The 17,083-nt window shown below is 51.5% G+C and overlaps 1 protein-coding gene across 6 annotated transcripts in view; it reads right to left on the bottom strand.

Moving 5' to 3' along the window:
* Ctif (cap binding complex dependent translation initiation factor) overlaps window positions 1-17,083 on the bottom strand; it is a 240,131-nt gene that overhangs the window by 72,748 nt on the left and 150,300 nt on the right. For 4 of the 6 annotated variants that reach the window (XM_075968253.1, XM_075968257.1, XM_075968254.1 and 1 more), the window contains 2 exons: window positions 12,030-12,522; window positions 10,382-10,681 (listed from right to left, as the gene is read on the bottom strand). In XM_075968253.1, the coding sequence (XP_075824368.1) occupies window positions 10,382-10,681; window positions 12,030-12,522 (793 nt within the window). The remainder of the gene's footprint in view (window positions 1-10,381; window positions 10,682-12,029; window positions 12,523-17,083) is intronic. The other 2 variants (XM_075968258.1, XM_075968256.1) reach the window with 1 other exon arrangement.

The following is a 17,083-nucleotide window of genomic DNA, read 5'->3' as shown; positions in this document are numbered from 1 at the left end:
TCCATTAACTCCCAGGGCTCCTGGTTTCTTATCTATATTAGTGAGCTGAACTAGATAATCTATATCGAACATTTAGGTCTATACTGGTCTGTGAGGTTTTAAAATGAATTCTACAGCTCTACAGCCCAAGAGCCCACACCAGTTCCCTAGGTACACTAGTTCAAACCCTTTGCCTTTCCAGTCTCTAGCTGGACCATCTTACAGACTCCATCCAGTTCCCAGCTTGAAGCCAGGTAACAAGTACCTTCACTCTCCCTTAATCCTGTAATTTCTTTGCATCTCAATTCATTACATTTCCTCCATTAAAAATGCCCAGAAAACCATTTGGCAGTTCCTCAAAAAGTTAAACATAAAATTTCTATATGATCCAATAACTCTACCATTATATAGACACCCGCAAGAATCAAATCAGGGGTTCTGGTGCTTATACATCCGTGCTCATAGCAACACTGATCACAGAAGTAGAAAGAAAACACCCCAAGTGCCCATTTGATAGAGGAACAAAATACAGTATATACATACAACAGAATACTATTTAGCCACAAAAAAGAGAAAATCAGACACAAGCTCTCATGAGTGAAGTTTTAAAACCATTATGTTACGTGAAATAAGGGAGATTCAGAAAAGAGGAGAAATATGGTATGTATGATTCCATGTGTGTGTGGTGTGAGTGGGGAGTCCCTGGAGGCAGAAGAGAGGCAGAGGTCAGTGGGCTGGGGAGCTCCTGTTTGGTGAGAATAGGACTTAGGTTTGGGAGTTGCTTGGCATTGTGGGTGCCTTGGTGCTGCTGAGTCGGTACCTTAGAAATGGTTCAAGTGGTTGATTTTAGTTGCCTGTGACCATCATTTAAAAAAACGCTGAAAAATAACTATATAGGGGTGTTTTTTTCTTTCTTCTCCTCTTTAAAATCATGCCAACCTGTTGGCTTTGATTTGCTTGGTCCCTTGACCAGAGTTCTCACTCAGGGCTCAGCTGCATCCTTAATTCTTCAAGTTCTTTCAGTCCCCATGGGCCTAGCTCAGGTGGGACCCAGAGGAGGGACCCAGAAGAGGGTCTCATAATAGAACAAACGACTGACTTCCTTTTATGAAGAGGCACCCTTCCCTTCAGGGTGTGGCTCTCCCTCTGTGGTGTCTGAGGGTGGCCAAGGAGCCTTTGGTGGGTAGCCAGGGGCAGCCTGGGGAGCAGTTACATAACTGCAGGGAGATTTTTTCCACTGCCCAGTTGGTGCCAGCTTTTCCAGTGGTGGCACAGCAGGTAGAGGCGCCCTGTCTGGGGCGGCGGTGCCCAGGCAGGGTTGAGATGCGCTGATCTGGAGTCGCTTAGCATAGCTCAGATTCCCAGTGGCTGCCTCAGGCAGGTGGTGAGAAGGGATCTGCTGTCTCCTGCCTGCCTGGCTGGGTGAAGGAACAACAGCAGGAGGAGGTGCTGGGGGTGAAGTGCCAGCCAGCCAGGGGTGACCCTCTGGGGCCTGGGACACCTGAGCCACCTTCTCCAATAACCCACTTATCTGCAGGACCTGCCTGGCAGCCTCAGACAGGGACGCTTCTGGCCAAGTTCTCTCAGGGGATTTAGCCGGGAAAACAGAGCCGGGGTGGGAGGTGAGGGTGTGCAGGGAAGAGAGAAGCGAACAGGGCCTGCCAGGAGTATGGGTATTAGTGAGATAGTCCCTGACTAGGGACGGCTTTCTGGGCCCAGGGACTAGGAAAGCAGAACACCATGTGTCCCCTCTTCAGTGGCAGGCACCTGAGCACCATCCACCTGGTCCACTTGAGGCTGTCTGCCCTACGGTAACAGCAGAACGGTCACAACACACTATAATGTCGCTTGATGGTAGGACATGGACAATTCTTTGTCCCAAGACACAAAGCCTCAAGACAGTAAGAGCTTAAGCAGACCTACTCACTGAAGGAGGCGGCGGGGGGGGGGGGGGGGGGGAGGATTGCTTGAGAGACCAAGGCCAGATGGGCTACGTAGTGAAACCCTGGGTCAAACACAAACAAAACAAAACAAAAAAAGAAATGGTTTGACACAGGTGATGTTCTGGCGGGGGGGGGGGGGGTGGAGTGGGGGGGGTAGGGTGTGTGTGTGTGTGTGTGTGTCTGGCTGGGAGACCCGGAAAGAGAGAAGAGAAAACTGTTAAGTCTCCAGGCCAATCCTTAAGATCATGGTTTTACAAGCACCTATCACAATCTTATCCCAAACTGAATCTGCAGGGAGGGGGAGATATGTCTCAGGCTCGAGGCAAAGGGTGACCTATGCCTGGTCATAGTCAGGTCTCCTGCTCTCCAGAACTGGGTGCCCATGGGGTATCTGTCACTGTGGGCCTAGATCTGGGCTGAGGGTGGTGGCTACACATTCATTCAGTCCCTACCAAAGCCCAGGGCATCTTTTCCAGGGCAGAAACTAGGTATCAAGATGGGTCTGAAGACCAGGCAGTAGGTATCCCCACCACAGTACTGGGCTCCCAGGGGCTCAGCTCTGCCTCCAGGGGCTCAGCTCTGCATCCAGGGGCTCAGCTCTGCCTCCAGGGGCTCAGCTCTGCATCCAGGGGCTCAGCTCTGCAGCCTCCAGAGCAGAAGTGCTGCACAGAGACCTGGGACTCAGAGGGCGGCTGTTTGTTCCAGTGGCCTAGTTCTGCTTGGTTTGAGACGGGGTGCTGCCTTGCTGTCCAGGCCGGCTTAGACCTTATTACACAGCTCAGGCTGCTCTCGCAAACGCACACCCCTCCCGCTTCCGGCTGAGACTGTAAGTACTTGCCACCAAGCCTAGTGCTAAATCATCAGCTACTCTGTCCTTCTGAGCACCAGAGTTCCAGAGCCTCTCAGTGCCCCAAGAAGCCACCTTGTCCTCATTCTACCCCCTCCACTCAATAGTCAGAGAGATCTGGCCTAAATACTGACCTTGCTCCTTGAATGACTACTTGAGACCTGGCTGGTACCCCTGACTGTTTTTAACAGGGGCAAGAGGACTAGCCAGTCTATAATGAAATGGCTCATATACCAGGCCTACCTTAGCATGTGGTAGGCGCTCAATAAAGATGGGAGGAGACAAACGCGATTAGGAAAAAGCAGATAAAATCTACTCACTCCCCACTAGAGGACAGACAAAGCGCCTGCAGCAAGGTACATGGCTCTGACCTGCTCTGGCTCCAGCTTGGCTAAGGGCTGGGTGTGGAGACAGGCATCGGCTCTCTTAGTCAGGGCCCTAGCCTGCCACAGACTCTGCAGAGGTCCAAGCTCCTGTGACCACCCGTCTCTTGGGGCGCATGAGGCAAGCTTGCTGTGGGCTGCCAATGAGTGTACCAGCTCTGCATGCCCCTCCCTGAGCTTGGCATTCCAGAGTGGGCAGACTACTCCTGAGGGTTCTCAGAGGCCAGGCCTTTGAGAAAACGAGACCCTCTGTGGGCCTAGGGAATTACCCTCTGTGGTCTCCCTGTGGGGAAGGGTTGGCACCGTCTGCTAGCCCCGTCCTGTCCCTGCTGGCTCCAACAGCCTCGGAGGGGAGCGTGTGTGGTGATGGTCCAAGGCTCCTGCTCCAGCTTTGGAAAGCTCAGAACAATGCAATCCTCTCCTGGGCATGCCCAGCCGAGCCAACATTCAAATTAGTTTACATGCTTAGAGTGCACATGGACTCAGCTGTGGGTGTGGCAGCAAGCAGGGAGGAAGGCAGAGAGACTGAGTGTACGGTGGTGACATGGACTGAGTTGGAAAAGAGCATTCTTTTGGGTAGCCTTGCCTCACCCAAGTCTGAAGGGACAGGGGCAATCCTGCCCTTCCCTAGGACTTTGCAGTCCCCATAGATGGCTTCATGGAATGGATTTCCCTGAGCTTCCAACCCTTGCCCTGCTTGGGATGTGGGATGGGAATTGGAGCCCAAACAGCTACTTCAGAGCTGAGACATTGCTAAACCATTTCCTATGTGTGTACGTGAATGCATTTGTGTGTGTGTGTGTGTGTGTGTGTGTGTGTGTGTGTGTGTGTGTGTGTGTAGGGGGAACCCACCTGGTAATCACACAGGAATGGGCTTCTGCCCCAAGGAGTTCTGGGGCCCCAAACCTAATGCTCCATCACTTTCTGGGCAGTGAGATATTTACTGAGCATCTGCCGTGGTCCAGTCATGAAGCCAGGCGCTGAAGAAGGATAACTCAGCCAGGGCTCTTACCTTTGAGAAGTCCTCAGCTCAGAACTGCTCCTCCAGAACCATAGGCAGCCCTGCCCTTTCTTCTGTAGAACATAAGGCTTGCAAACACTGGACTTAGGATACAAGGAATGTTTTACATTTCCAGAAACCAAGAGAGCCAGAGGGCAGGAGAGCTTTCTCAACGATTGGTTGAAGGAACGGCCTGGTTCCTCCACCCAAGCCAGTGACTAGGGCTCAGGACAGGGGTGATGGACTCAGAGAAGCAGGCTAGGAGTAGGGTCCACACGTACTTTTTTTTTTTTTCATTTAAACACTGCCTGGCCCATTAGTTCTAGCTTCTTACTGGGCAATTCTTACATCTTGATTACCCATTTCTATTAATGCCACACGTACTTCTAAGGGATATGATGGCAAACAAATATCTTTGGGGCTTAAAGCAGTAGTTTGACTTCTTGATAAGAGCAGCCAGATCAGAGGACCCCAGCCCCCAATCTTTACAGAACTGAAGACATTCCCAGACACCCCACGGAAGCACCATCCACCTGTCTGTGTCACAGGCCAAACACAATGCTGAACAATGACCCGTCCAGAAACTCTGAGAGTCCATTCTCTAGCTTGAGATCAGCTTTTTAAAAGGCTATATTCTAGAAGGTACCAGTGGAGAGCAATTTATTTTGAAATCTGGCCAAGTGCCAAACTCTGATCTTGCGTTGTCTTTGCACAACAACCCCGCTGTGTTTATGACTTGGTCCCGATGAAGAGGGTTTCTTTTCCCCCCTTTTCAAAAGAAGGTATCACATCCTTCTGTTAGATGTGTTGTTGGCAACGGTTGCTAGGGAGAGCTGGGTTCAGTTACAGGCCCACTGATGCCTGCTCTAATAATACTTCTCTCTGCATAGCTCAGATGCAGACACCTCTTGGCTAAACAGGGCACACACATTTCAACAGACAAGGGCTTGAACTTGCACTGCCCAGCCAGATCTAGGCAAAAGAGCCCTCTCTGAGCTCAAGGGGAAGGCAGAGGGCGGTGACCAGGCAGCACTGGGTGGAGGAGGCTCAGGCCTTTGATTCCTGTCATTCCTAAGGTCCCATAAAAAGAGGCACACTCATTCTTCTTTCCCCATGAAACTCGAGCCCTCATCCTCCCTGGGACTGCACCGCAACTCCCCGATGAGCAGGCACCATGGGAGCTTTCTGGTTGCTTTGGCCCAGGGCAGCCTGCAGCCTCCAAGAAGTGGAAACAATCAATGTGTAGAAGCTGGCTAGCTCGGCACAGGAAGGATCTGGGAGCCTCGTGGGCAGGGTAGAGCCACAGAGGTGGCTGCTGCCAGCTTTATTGGGTGGCCTAGTCAGCACTGGGGGTGAGAGGGAGGCCCTTCTCCTAAAACACAAATGGCCGAGGCCAAGAAAAAGAAAAAAACAGGAAGCTTCAAGCTGGGAACAGAGGGACCCAGAGGGAAAAGAGGAGAGGGTCTCTCCGGCCTTCCAGGGTGAGGGAGTCTCAGGATGGCGAGAAACAGTGTGAGAAAGGGTTTCTGGGATTGAGGAGCCCAGCTCCTTCACAGAAGGGAAATGAGGTTGGAGGTGAAGGCATTCTGTCAACAGCTTAGCTTTCCCACCACCTAGTCTGAGTCCTCCAAATTGCTCAGCAAAGAGCCCGGCACCTGAGAAGTTAGTTTTTGCCAGCACTGTGTGGGAGGCTGGTTGGTAAGTGACAATGGTGGACAGCCCTAGTGTCTCTCAGGTCTTCTTCCTGGCAGTGACGCTTATGTCAGATGGCCTGATGATGCCCAGGTCTGTGCCTGAAGAACTTCATTCAGCTGGTCTGAGGAGACCCCAGGGCGAAGCCGCAGCTCTCTATGTGAGCCAATACACGGTGACTGAGAGCCTCCTTCTGTAGAACCCCTGGGGTCTGAAGTGTCGAATTCTCAGGCTGGACACCCCCCTCCCACTATGCTGGACAGCCATGTTGGTAAGGGTCTGTGCCTTGTTTGCCCAGCCATGAAAGTGACCCCATTCTTGCAAACTACCCAATGCTTTGCAAATGTGTATCCCTGGACCAACCTGGCAACATTACCACAAGCTCAGCAGGAACACAGGTGAAGACTCTAGGCTTGGCGCATAATAGATACTTAAGAAATTGCCACTTAATAAATAGAATTTTACTCATGAGCACACTGCTAAGAAAGTGCCCACATCTAAGGAAAAAACTGGAGCGGGTTTAGATATGAGAATGGACTAATTGTGATCTGTGGGATTGGTGATGGGCTCTATAAGAGGTCTATGGGACTCATGTTTCCGGTTTCTTGACAGGGTGATGGAGGAAGCCTATCTGTGAAGGACCTATGACTATCTTCCCACATCCCATTTTCCACTTTGTGGGCACGGGAGCCCAACCTGGCAGGAATCTTGGGCGTCTGCTGTAAGAGTGTTCACCACATTAAAGGCTGCCCCTCTCCCTGCCATGCCAAAGCTGACTCCTGGTGCCAAAGCCCAGCCTGGAAGAGCCCTCAGCCAGGGAGGGCCATATCCAGGAAACAGCTGCGAGCAGGGGTGTGCAGGGCACCTCACACCTGGCCCCTTTGCAGTCCATGTCACCAAGCTGGGCCACAGAGCCTGTACGGCAGCCATGTCCGACAGTAAGAGGGCCGGCTCGGAGCCTGCCAGACACAGCGTCTGGCTGGGGATCCAGAGTCAAGTGGGACTGAGTGGACGGATATCAGGAGCTCCAGGGAGAAAGAAGGGAGGGAAGGGCCCTGCGGGCAGTGAAGACACTCTCTCTCAGAGGTGTGAAGAGGGTAAGTGGATCGAGTCCCCAGGTCTACCGCTTCTCCTTTTAGGTTTCCTAGCTTGGGTGGCAAGTGGTCGTGAATTATGCTTCTCAGAAAGGCCCTCTAACTGCCACCTCCTTGGATGCAGGAAGGAACAGAGGCCCAAGCCGATAAGCAGGCTTCCTCTCGGCCGTGTAATCAGGGATCTACGGGTACAACTGCACCTCACCTGGTACAGTTAAGATTTTCCTCATAGCCCATAGGGCTTTGGCCAATCATCAGAAGCCCAAGTGTCAAGGCCAAATCTCTGGTTCCACCTTTCTGAGGGGTCCCACATTGGCTCACAGGAAGCTGGTGAAGGGGGTGGCCTACAGAAGAACTCAAATGCTGTAGTTGGGCACATGGAGCTTACAATGGGAGTCTTGTTTGCTTCCTGGGGTTCTGTTCTTGACTGGGAGAAGAGAGAAAGAAGTTTCTGGTGCCTTCCTCTTGCAATAGCCATTCCTCTATGACCATGACCTGTCAGCCCCAGCACTGAACAGCCAGACAGACACAGGGGTGCACCCAGCAGAGGCAGTGCCCCCCGGTCAGAGCCTGGGGAAGCAGGGTAATGAAAGCCTACACTTGTTTGTTGCTATGGGCTCCTGTGGTCATGAGATGAAGTTCCTGTCTTCCTGTATACATTTAAGCATTCAAAGCCTTAGCTCCAAGGTTGCTGCTTTGTGCCCTTGGACATCTAGTCGTGTGTCATCTAGAACAGGGAGGCAGGTGTTGGGCAGGGAAGGGTAGAATGTTGTTGCAGGGACGCAGAGTGGGAGACTTTGGCAGATGGCCCAGGGGAGTGGTGTCTGAGGTGGTCCTGGCAAAAGGCTGAGGATTAGGTAGAAGAGAAGAGAATTCCAAAGGAAATTCTAGACAAGATGGGGGAGTTTGTCCACTAGGGTGCAGCCGGAGGCTCAGCCTGGCTGTGGGGTGGTGGTGGGGAGCAGGGGGCAGAATGTGAATTTTCCCGGGACAAGCTGGCCTCTGGGGATGGTCAAAAAGTTTGTTATCGCTGAGTGACAATGTGAGGGGCAGTTTGTGAGGACAGGGGAACCCAAGACTGCTTCATTTGGGGCCAGGTCTTGCTTGGTGCAGTAAGAAAAGGCAACAGCTTATGTGGGTTATTCGTGCCCATTTCGGCTCTGACTGCTGATGCCTGGATCAGTTTGGGCCTCTGGTTTTCCAGCATTCAGTTCAGGGTTTGGCCACCCGGCTGTGTCCCTGCGCACTTATTCCATGAGGGCAGGAATAACTACATAGGGCACACAATAGGATTTCACTGACTTAAATTGTTCTTGCCATGGGCTCTAGAAGGAATAACCTATCTTGGGGTAGCCTCTGCAGCCAGGTATCTTTCCTGGGTGCCACAAAACCTGTGTGCCTGTCTGCTGTGGGGCCGCATGCATGTCTTACAGCTAGCAGCACGATCTAGAACTTGTCTGCTGTTCTGACCCTTCTCTGAAAATAACAACAAAATCTCCCAATCAAGCCCGAGGCCAGCCCTGTCCCCGACTCCCCTGTGCCTGGCGATGCAGGGCAGACAGGCTTCTTCTGCCTGTTTGTCACTCTCTCCACTCTCCCAGGACATTCCGGCCTGCGAGGAACATGCCGATGTGCAAATCCCTCAGGTAATGCGGGAATTCATCACCAGGGGAGCATGGGCGATCCAGGAATGGCAACCCGATCACAGCTTGAAGCTGGAGAGGAGCTTGAGGCTGGTCAGGGAGGCTCGGGTTGCAGACAGGGAGACACACGCAGAAGACAGGCATGGCCCGGCGCCACAGGCAGGTGGGCCGGCAGTCATCGCTCCTCTGCTTTTAGGGACAACCAGGCAAACCACGAACCAGGCGGCCATGCGCCTTGTGTACCTCTGTCGTCCAAGTGCAATTATGAGGGGAGCCTGCTTGACTCTCGGATGTGGCACTGCTTAGACACCCTGGCGTATGGTCACCCTGCTCAGCCTGCTACTGTGGGTGGTCTATTTAGTTCTGTCACCCCTCTTTCCTCCCTCCCTCCCAGGGGACTGCTTTACCAGGTGGGCCTATGACATACTTTGTATGTTAAGTGCTCTATTGTTTAAAATAATAGGAAAGACATTTTTTTTTTCTCATCTAGAATCTCCAAGCATGGTATTCCGGCTGCGATGGCTGCCGTGCCATCTTTGATGTTGCTGCCATTTCTCTTTGATGTTGTCAGATCTGGGGTCACTAGTTAACTCTTACCGTACGTAACAGGTAAGGATGGGATGGACTCAGTCTGAGGTCACATGCTCACACTTATTACACACTTGCCCGTGACACTGGCCTCTGGTGGACATAACAAGAGGACCGGGAGAAGCTCTCTGGAGGGAAAGGGACATTGAGTGGGAAGGGACCAGGCATCAAGAAAATCTTGGATTGCCATGCTTTCCTTCTACTTTGGGTTTCAATGTATCAGCAGACAGATGTTCTTATCCTGACCCACATACTTGCTATCCCTGCTATACCAAGCTTTTTGGGACTGGCCCTAGGAAGAAGGAGAAGAAGGAAGGGGGGAAAGAAGAGGGGTAGGAGGGGATACAAGATGGCGGCAGCGGTGCTGAGGAGGGCGAGGCAGAGGTGGCAAAACAGGCGGTTGAGCAGAATGTGTGGCCACTTCGGGCAGCTGCTGATGCACAGAGTCCCCTGAGTCCCTGTCAACCTCACTGCTGACCAGCCCACCTACCTGTACTGCACCTTCCTGTGGGCCTCCCCCCTGCTTCTGTGGGACCCCATGACGTGGGTTCAGTCCAGCCAGAGAAGAAAACCCTCTCATACTAGCGTTGCAGACCCCAGAGGGTGAGAGAAAAGGGGCCTTATTCAGCCTTGAAACCCATGGGATCGGCCCCAAAGGAGTCATTCCAAACCTTCCTGTAACCAAGGCCCGCTTGTTACACGTGTCCTGTTGCCTCTGCAATTTTTGTCTGCCAAACTGTACAGATAAAGTAACTATTGATTTTCTCTTTCCAAATTAACAGACATCTTTGGGTGTACAATAAAATAAATGTTCAATGAAAAAAAAAGAAGGGGGTTAGGAAGAGGTGGGAGAGAGGAAAAGGAGGGAGAGACAGATCTGCAGCAAGTTCATAACTGCTCAGACACGTAGAGGTCAAAGCGCAGGACCAGTAACTCGCCTCTTATCATGAAAATAGAAAGAGAGAAAGGCCGGCTGAACAAACGCACCTATAAAATTATATTGGTCCTTTGTAACCATGGAGCGCTCACACAAACACACACAAATCCCGCCGCGCATCTCTCACCCCTCGATGCCTTCTTATTTTCTATAATTAATCGGGCAAGGAACTTGGGACAAGCTCAACCGCCGTCAGAACTTGCAGCCCTCTCTCTAGCAATAACCCCTGTTGGAGGGGCAGGGGAGTGGAACAGCAGCTGCTGGTGTCTGGTTACCTGAAGCATGTTGAGGAGCAGGCTCCGGAACTTGGTCCCCTCGACCATGAAGAGTGCCATCTTGTCGCAGAGTTTGGCGGCTGTGAAGGCAAAGCTGCGGTCCGACACGGCCTTCTGGTAGATGGTTCGCACGATCTCCTCCAGCATCTCCTCGGAGTTGGTGGAGTTCTGGGCCTCCTCCATGAAGGAGGTGAGCTTGGCGTCCACATCGCTGCTGTTGTTCCTCATGCTGTTCAGGATCTCCATCAATTTGTCCATCTTGTTTGGCTGAGGATTGCTTGTCTCTACTGTCACTTCCTCCTGGGGTATGGGAGGCAAACAGAACACACCCGAGTTTAGCTGGTGTTAGCTCAGTGGGATTGGGATGGCCTGACGGAAGAAGGGAGAACCCGGAGAGAAGGGTTTGAGGGAAAGCAACTCCCGCCCTCCTGCCACACTGCTCCTTGTAACTTTTCCTTAGCCGCAGTGATGTCCTGGGTTGACCCTGCTTGTGAGTTCCAGGTTCTACTCAGGATTTTCACCCACATATTCCCCCATCCTCCCTTATCCATCAGATCCCTTAATCTAGAAATGATTTAATGGGAATTAAAGATGAATAAGATGATAAGTAGAAAACTGGGTCAAAGAGAAAATGATGTGGGGAAGACAGTGCCAGGGTGAGTGGGATCCAAAGCCTCTGTAGCAGTGCTGGGAGTGGTCTGGGTACAGCTGCCAGGTGTCCTGCTCTAAATGCCATGGACAGTCATGTTCTTGGGTGAATGGCTCCATGTGGACTTGGACCTGGCTCAACACCCCTCTATACACAAATCCCGAGCATTAAGGAATCCTCTAATGTGCTATCCAAATGGCTGGTGCTTCTAGGAGGAAAACTAAAAACAAAATATGTGCTGTGAAAGCGCCCAGTAACTGGGGTGAGACCACTGGCTGGACAGGCAGAAAAAGTGGCATGAGGGTATCCCAAACTATATGCACCTTACAGAATAGACCCGTGGTCCAAGAACACAATGACCCTCTCTGTTGGGGTGTGGGACACAGTCGAGGAGTGGGCCAGGAGACACAGTGAGATACCTTGTTGGCCCCTGTTCTCAACTTGGGAACTCTGGGCTGAAGGAGGTTCTACATTCGGCTTTCTGTGGCCATGCCCACTGGGAAAGTGGTTCCTTTCCACCATTCCTTTGGGGGTGACGTGGGACACTGGAAGAACCCTGACGCTTTCCTTGAGCCTTACCACATAGTGCAGCGCATGGGGGTGGAATCCTAAGTGACCTCTTTCTTCTTCTCTAGTCCCTTCTAGACCATCTACCTCTTCAGGGAAAGTTTGTCTGACCCAGAACATCTAATGTAATCACATCTAATTTCCCTGTCTCTCCAAGACCTCTTGCGGGAAGGAGGAGGGCACAGAAGATGAGGAGCCAGTATGTGTTAGAGGGGTTCAGAAACAGCTGTTGTGGACTTGACCTCTGTTGCCCCAGTGATACCCATGACCACGATGAGCTGGCACGGTGGATCCACACAGGCACAGAATCCTTGCTTCCCTTTAGAGAGGAACCCCTGTTCCAAGCCATGAGGCTCCACCTGGTCCTCCCATCAAAGAGCATACCTCTCAGCTGTCCTCCCGGTTGCAAGAGAACAAGGAAAAGATAATTACCGGTACCTTTTCTTTCAGTCTTCGCCTCAGCCTGTCTTTGGAAGACTGGAGCAGAGTGATTCTGGGCCGTTCCCCAGGGCGCTCGGGAAGAACACTGTCTTTATGCTTGGTCTCAGCCTCTGGGCCCCCTGGTGGCTGTGGGGTTGGCCTCTCAGAGGATGTTGGGGCCAGAGTGTCAGGACTGCAGGTTGGCTCAAGGCCACTGTGTCCGGTGTCCCCTGGGCTATCTTCAAGTTTGGGGTTCTCAACGGTCATGGTCTCTTTGGCGTTGCGGTGGCTGCCTGCTTCTCCCTTGTCTCCTGGTGGATGCTTCATGTTACCGTGGTGCCAGCGCCTGTTCTGGCTGTAGCCGTGGTGTGTGGGCCTCCCTGAGGGGTGGGGCCCTGAGCCCCCCTGGTAGGATTTCTGGTGGTCCCTGTTGTGTTTGGCACTTCCTGGTTGATGGTCGCCATGCTGTTGGGGTTTATTCCCTCCTGGAGGTCTCTGCTGCCGTCTACAAAGGAGAGTGGAGAGGGGAGGTGACATAGTGAACAGCAGGGCCTCTTCATCTGAACACGGGATGGCCCATAAGTCATTCTTCCGCTACTTATGCAGACCCTCTCATGAGCCATCAGGAAGGATGCAAGTCAAGCCTTCTCTAAAAGGCAACATTTCATCCATGTTGCATGATGTGCCAATGTATGTAATATGGAAGGGACATCTGAAAGGACCAATAGGATATCTGGCTCTGCCACCAGCTGTGTCCCCTGAAAACAGCATTATCTGATAAAATTCATGTGCTGAAGCCCTAACTCCATTCTTCATAATGTGACTGTCTGGAGCCAACTTAGATGCTAAAGATATGAACAAGTCAAGATGAGGGTAAGGGACCCCAGGTTGAGCCCTTAATCCAAGCTGATTTGGGTCCTTAAAATGAGAAGCAATTTGTGCACACATGAAGATATTAGGGATGCCACACATGCAGAGGCATCAGCTGTCATCTGCAAACCAAGAAGAGAGGGCAAAGGAGAATGCAACTCTCTCTCTCTCTTTTAAAATTTATTAGATTTTTAAAAAAATGCCAAACCAAGTTCCCACAAAAGTATTTATTTTTGTTTTATGTACATTGGTGTTTTTCCTGCATGCATGCCTGTATGAGGGCATCAGATCTCCTAGAACAGGAGTTACAGACATTTGTGAGCTGCCATGTGGGTACTGGGCATTCAACTTGGGTCCTCTGGATGAGTAGCCAATGCTTTTAATTCCTGAGCCATCTCTCCAGCCCCCACAACTCTCTTGATACCTTTGAACAGTGAGGAAAAAGGCCTGTGTCTTACATACCCATTGGTGACCCTGTGTTTTGGCAGCCTTGAAGTATGAATGTGGAATGATGTTTAAAATGTGGCTTTAGGCAGAGGGAGGCTCCCTAATATCTCTCTCTCTCTATCTATCTATCTATCTATCTATCTATCTATCTATCTATCTATCTATCTATCTATCTATCTATCTATCTATCATCTGTCAATAGCCCAGAGACGAACCCTGGAAATTCCCTGGCAGATAATGCTTGAATGCTTGATCCTTACAACTCTTGTCATCCTTATTTAGGCTTTTTGGGGTGCCTCATAGCCGCGGCCTAAGAAATGTCCTCAAGGGACAAGCTCTTTCCCAGCTTGTCTTGAAAAGTGTCTTGCTTCCATTCACCATTCCTGGGATTTCTCTCTCTCTTCCCAGCAGCTACCCCACCAAGCGGGAAAAGAAAAAAGGCCAACAACTTTTGTCTACCTTTGGGGGACACCATTAGGAGGACGTCATTTCTACATGGCTGGCCACTGAGGGCTCTAGAAGGAAGTCACCTAGGTCTTGCTGTTGTTCATCTGGGGATGTGGGGTACCCTGAGATGTTTTATCTGACTTGATACCCAAAGCCCTGACAGAACAGTATTGGCTAAGGGAGTGTTGGATTATGGGTGGTAGTGCCCCATGTATACAGAGGGCCAGCCACAGGCTGGAGAGGAAGCTAAGTTTCCCACCTGTAAGTGTCCTGCCCTTTTGGGCAGTCAAACTACTGTGCGCTGGCTAGCTTTCTGTTAACTTGACACAAGCTAGAGTCATCTGAAAGAATTTCAGTTGAGAAAATGACTCCATAAGATCTGCCTGTAAGGCGTTTTCTTAATTAGTGATTGATGGGGAAGGGCCCTTCCCACTGTGGGTGGTGCCATTCTTAGCTGGCAGTCCTGGGTTCTCTAAGAAAGTAGGTCGAGAAACAAGGAACAGGCCACTAAGCAGCACCCCTCCATGGTCTCTGCATCAGCTCCTGCCTCCAAGTTCCTGTCCTGTTTCCATTCCTGTCCTGACTTCCTTCAATGATGAGCAGTGATATGGAAGTGTGAGCCAAATAAACCCCTTTCTCCCCAACTTGCTTTTTGGTTATGGTGTTTCATTGCAGCAACAGAAACCCTAACTCAGACACACTGGGTTCAAAGGGAGGCTGCGCCCTGGGTAGCTGAGCAAGGCACAGGTAGCACTGGGGAAGGGGGAACGAAGACTTAGTTTGTTGTCTTCTCAGGGCAAGTGACTTCTGGGTCTGTCTTCCATGTGCATGTGGACTACAAAACTTTCAGGGGAGAGAGAGAGAGAGAGGAGAGAGGAGAGAGAGAGAAAGAGAGAGAGAGATATGCTGGGGATGGGACCTAAATCCTCACAGATGCTAGGCAAGTGCTCAACCAGTGAGCTGAACCTCAGCCTCCTTTCTTCTAGATAATCCCATTGAGGATTCCAAAGATGCAAGACCTGTGCATTCATCATGGGACCTAGCAGGCCACCTTCAGTCTGTTCCTCATTTATTCTGAGGTCCAACTTCCCAGGAGCACAGGGCTGGATTCCCAGAGACTTCTGTGGAAATGCCACAGCAAGCCCATGTTCTTTGCCTGGCAAGGAGCCCAGAGGGCCACTGTTCCCCAACCATGGTGGCCCAGGCTTCCCTGCTCGGGCCATTCACAAATATTTGTTAGTGGTAGCTGGGTGAGCTGGCCAAAGCCAGCATGCTCTCTTCTGTGCTTGCTGGTGCTAGGTTTCATTGATACCTTTGTCAGGGGCCAGCTGGCTGCTCCCCACAAGACCTGTGGGTTTGGGTTTGGCTGGGTCAGGGTGTTGCTTCTACTCCTAAAAGTGGGTGAGCACGAAGGTCAACTCTGGTGTCAGACATGCATGCATGCGGTCTAGTGTTGGGGGCATTGTGCCCACACATTCACCACAAAAGGCAAATGCCTATTGCTTTGCCTTTTCATTGTTTGACCTGACTCTTAACTCTCAGGTGAGGGGATGGCTTAGGGGACAAGAACAAAATTCCACTTGAGCCCCTGGAAGCACCTGCTGTTAAGAAAAAAAAAAAAGACAGTCTTGGGATGAAAATGATCAGTTTATGCTTTTTGGTTTATTCTAAAACTCCCTTTTAAGAAAAAAGAAGTGCTCAGAACATACCGCAGCTGCATTTTAGGAGGGGAGTATGTACAGAGAATAACCGAAATTTGTTTTATAAAAATGGTTTTAACATCAGGCCAAATGGAGACAAATGTTTCTCTGTTCATTTTTTTCTTTAAATTTCATAATAGCTCCCAACCAGATAGTCTAAGGCCTACTGGCTTATTATAGCTCTCTCCATGTGGGACCCTTTACCACATAATTTGTAGGTCTGCTTAAAAAATTCTGAAAGTAAAATTCCTGGGCCAGGGACTTGGAAATTCCACAGGGACTTGGGTTTCTTGCCTTCAGGAAAAGTGATGACTGCTCACGATAGCACAGCCACCTCCACCCCTGCCCACCTCCACAGGACCTGCTTCACCCCTACCTACCTGCACAGGACCTGCTCTACCCTTACCTACCTGCACAGAACCTGCTTCACCCCTACCTACCTCCACAGGACCTGCTCACCCCTACCTACCTGCACAGAACCTGCTTCACCTCTACCTACCTCCACAAGACCTGCTCTACTCCTGCCCACCTCCACACGACCTGCTTCACCCCTATCTACCTGCACAGGACCTGCTCTACCCTTACCTACCTCCACAGAACCTGCTTCACCCCTACCTACCTCCACAAGACCTGCTCTACTCCTGCCCACCTCCACACGACCTGCTTCACCCCTACCTACCTCCACAAGACCTGCTCTACTCCTGCCCACCTCCACAGGACCTGCTTCACCCCTATCTACCTGCACAGGACCTGCTCTACTCCTGCCCACCTCCACAGGACCTGCTTCACCCCTATCTACCTGCACAGGACCTGCTCTACCCTTACCTACCTGCACAGAACCTGCTTCACCCCTACCTACCTCCACAGGACCTGCTTACCCCTACCTACCTCCACAGGACCTGCTCACCCCTACCTACCTGCACAGAACCTGCTTCACCCCTACCTACCTCCACAGGACCTGCTTACCCCTACCTACCTGCACAGAACCTGCTTCACCCCTACCTACCTCCATGGGACCTGCTCTACCCTTACCTACCTGCACAGAACCTGCTTCACCCCTACCTACCTCCACAGGACCTGCTTACCCCTACCTACCTCCACAGGACCTGCTCACCCCTACCTACCTGCACAGAACCTGCTTCACCCCTACCTACCTCCACAGGACCTGCTTACCCCTACCTACCTGCACAGAACCTGCTTCACCCCTACCTACCTCCATGGGACCTGCTCTACCCTTACCTACCTGCACAGAACCTGCTTCACCCCTATCTACCTGCACAGGACCTGCTCTACCCTTACCTACCTGCACAGAACCTGCTTCACCCCTACCTACCTCCATGGGACCTGATCCACCCCTACCTACCTCTACAGTACCTGCTCCATCCCTACCTACCTCCACAGAATCTGCTCTACCCCTGCCTACTTCCACAGGACCTACACACTGCACCAGCTCCCCTGCTCCCTGTCCAAGTCTAGGATGAAATTCAGGGGCTCAGTGTTGGAGGCATTTCCCTACAGCTGAGGGCTGCTTTGCCTGGCGTTGGTACACGAGGCCCGGAGACAAAGAGCCAGCCGCTACTCCAGCCTCCATTTACAGGATGA

The sequence above is a fragment of the Microtus pennsylvanicus genome, chromosome 4, assembly GCF_037038515.1.
Source record: "Microtus pennsylvanicus isolate mMicPen1 chromosome 4, mMicPen1.hap1, whole genome shotgun sequence".
Classification (NCBI taxonomy): Eukaryota; Metazoa; Chordata; class Mammalia; order Rodentia; family Cricetidae; genus Microtus; species Microtus pennsylvanicus.
The sequence above is the reverse complement of the archived record's forward strand: the minus strand, read 5'-3'. Positions and strand labels throughout refer to the sequence as shown.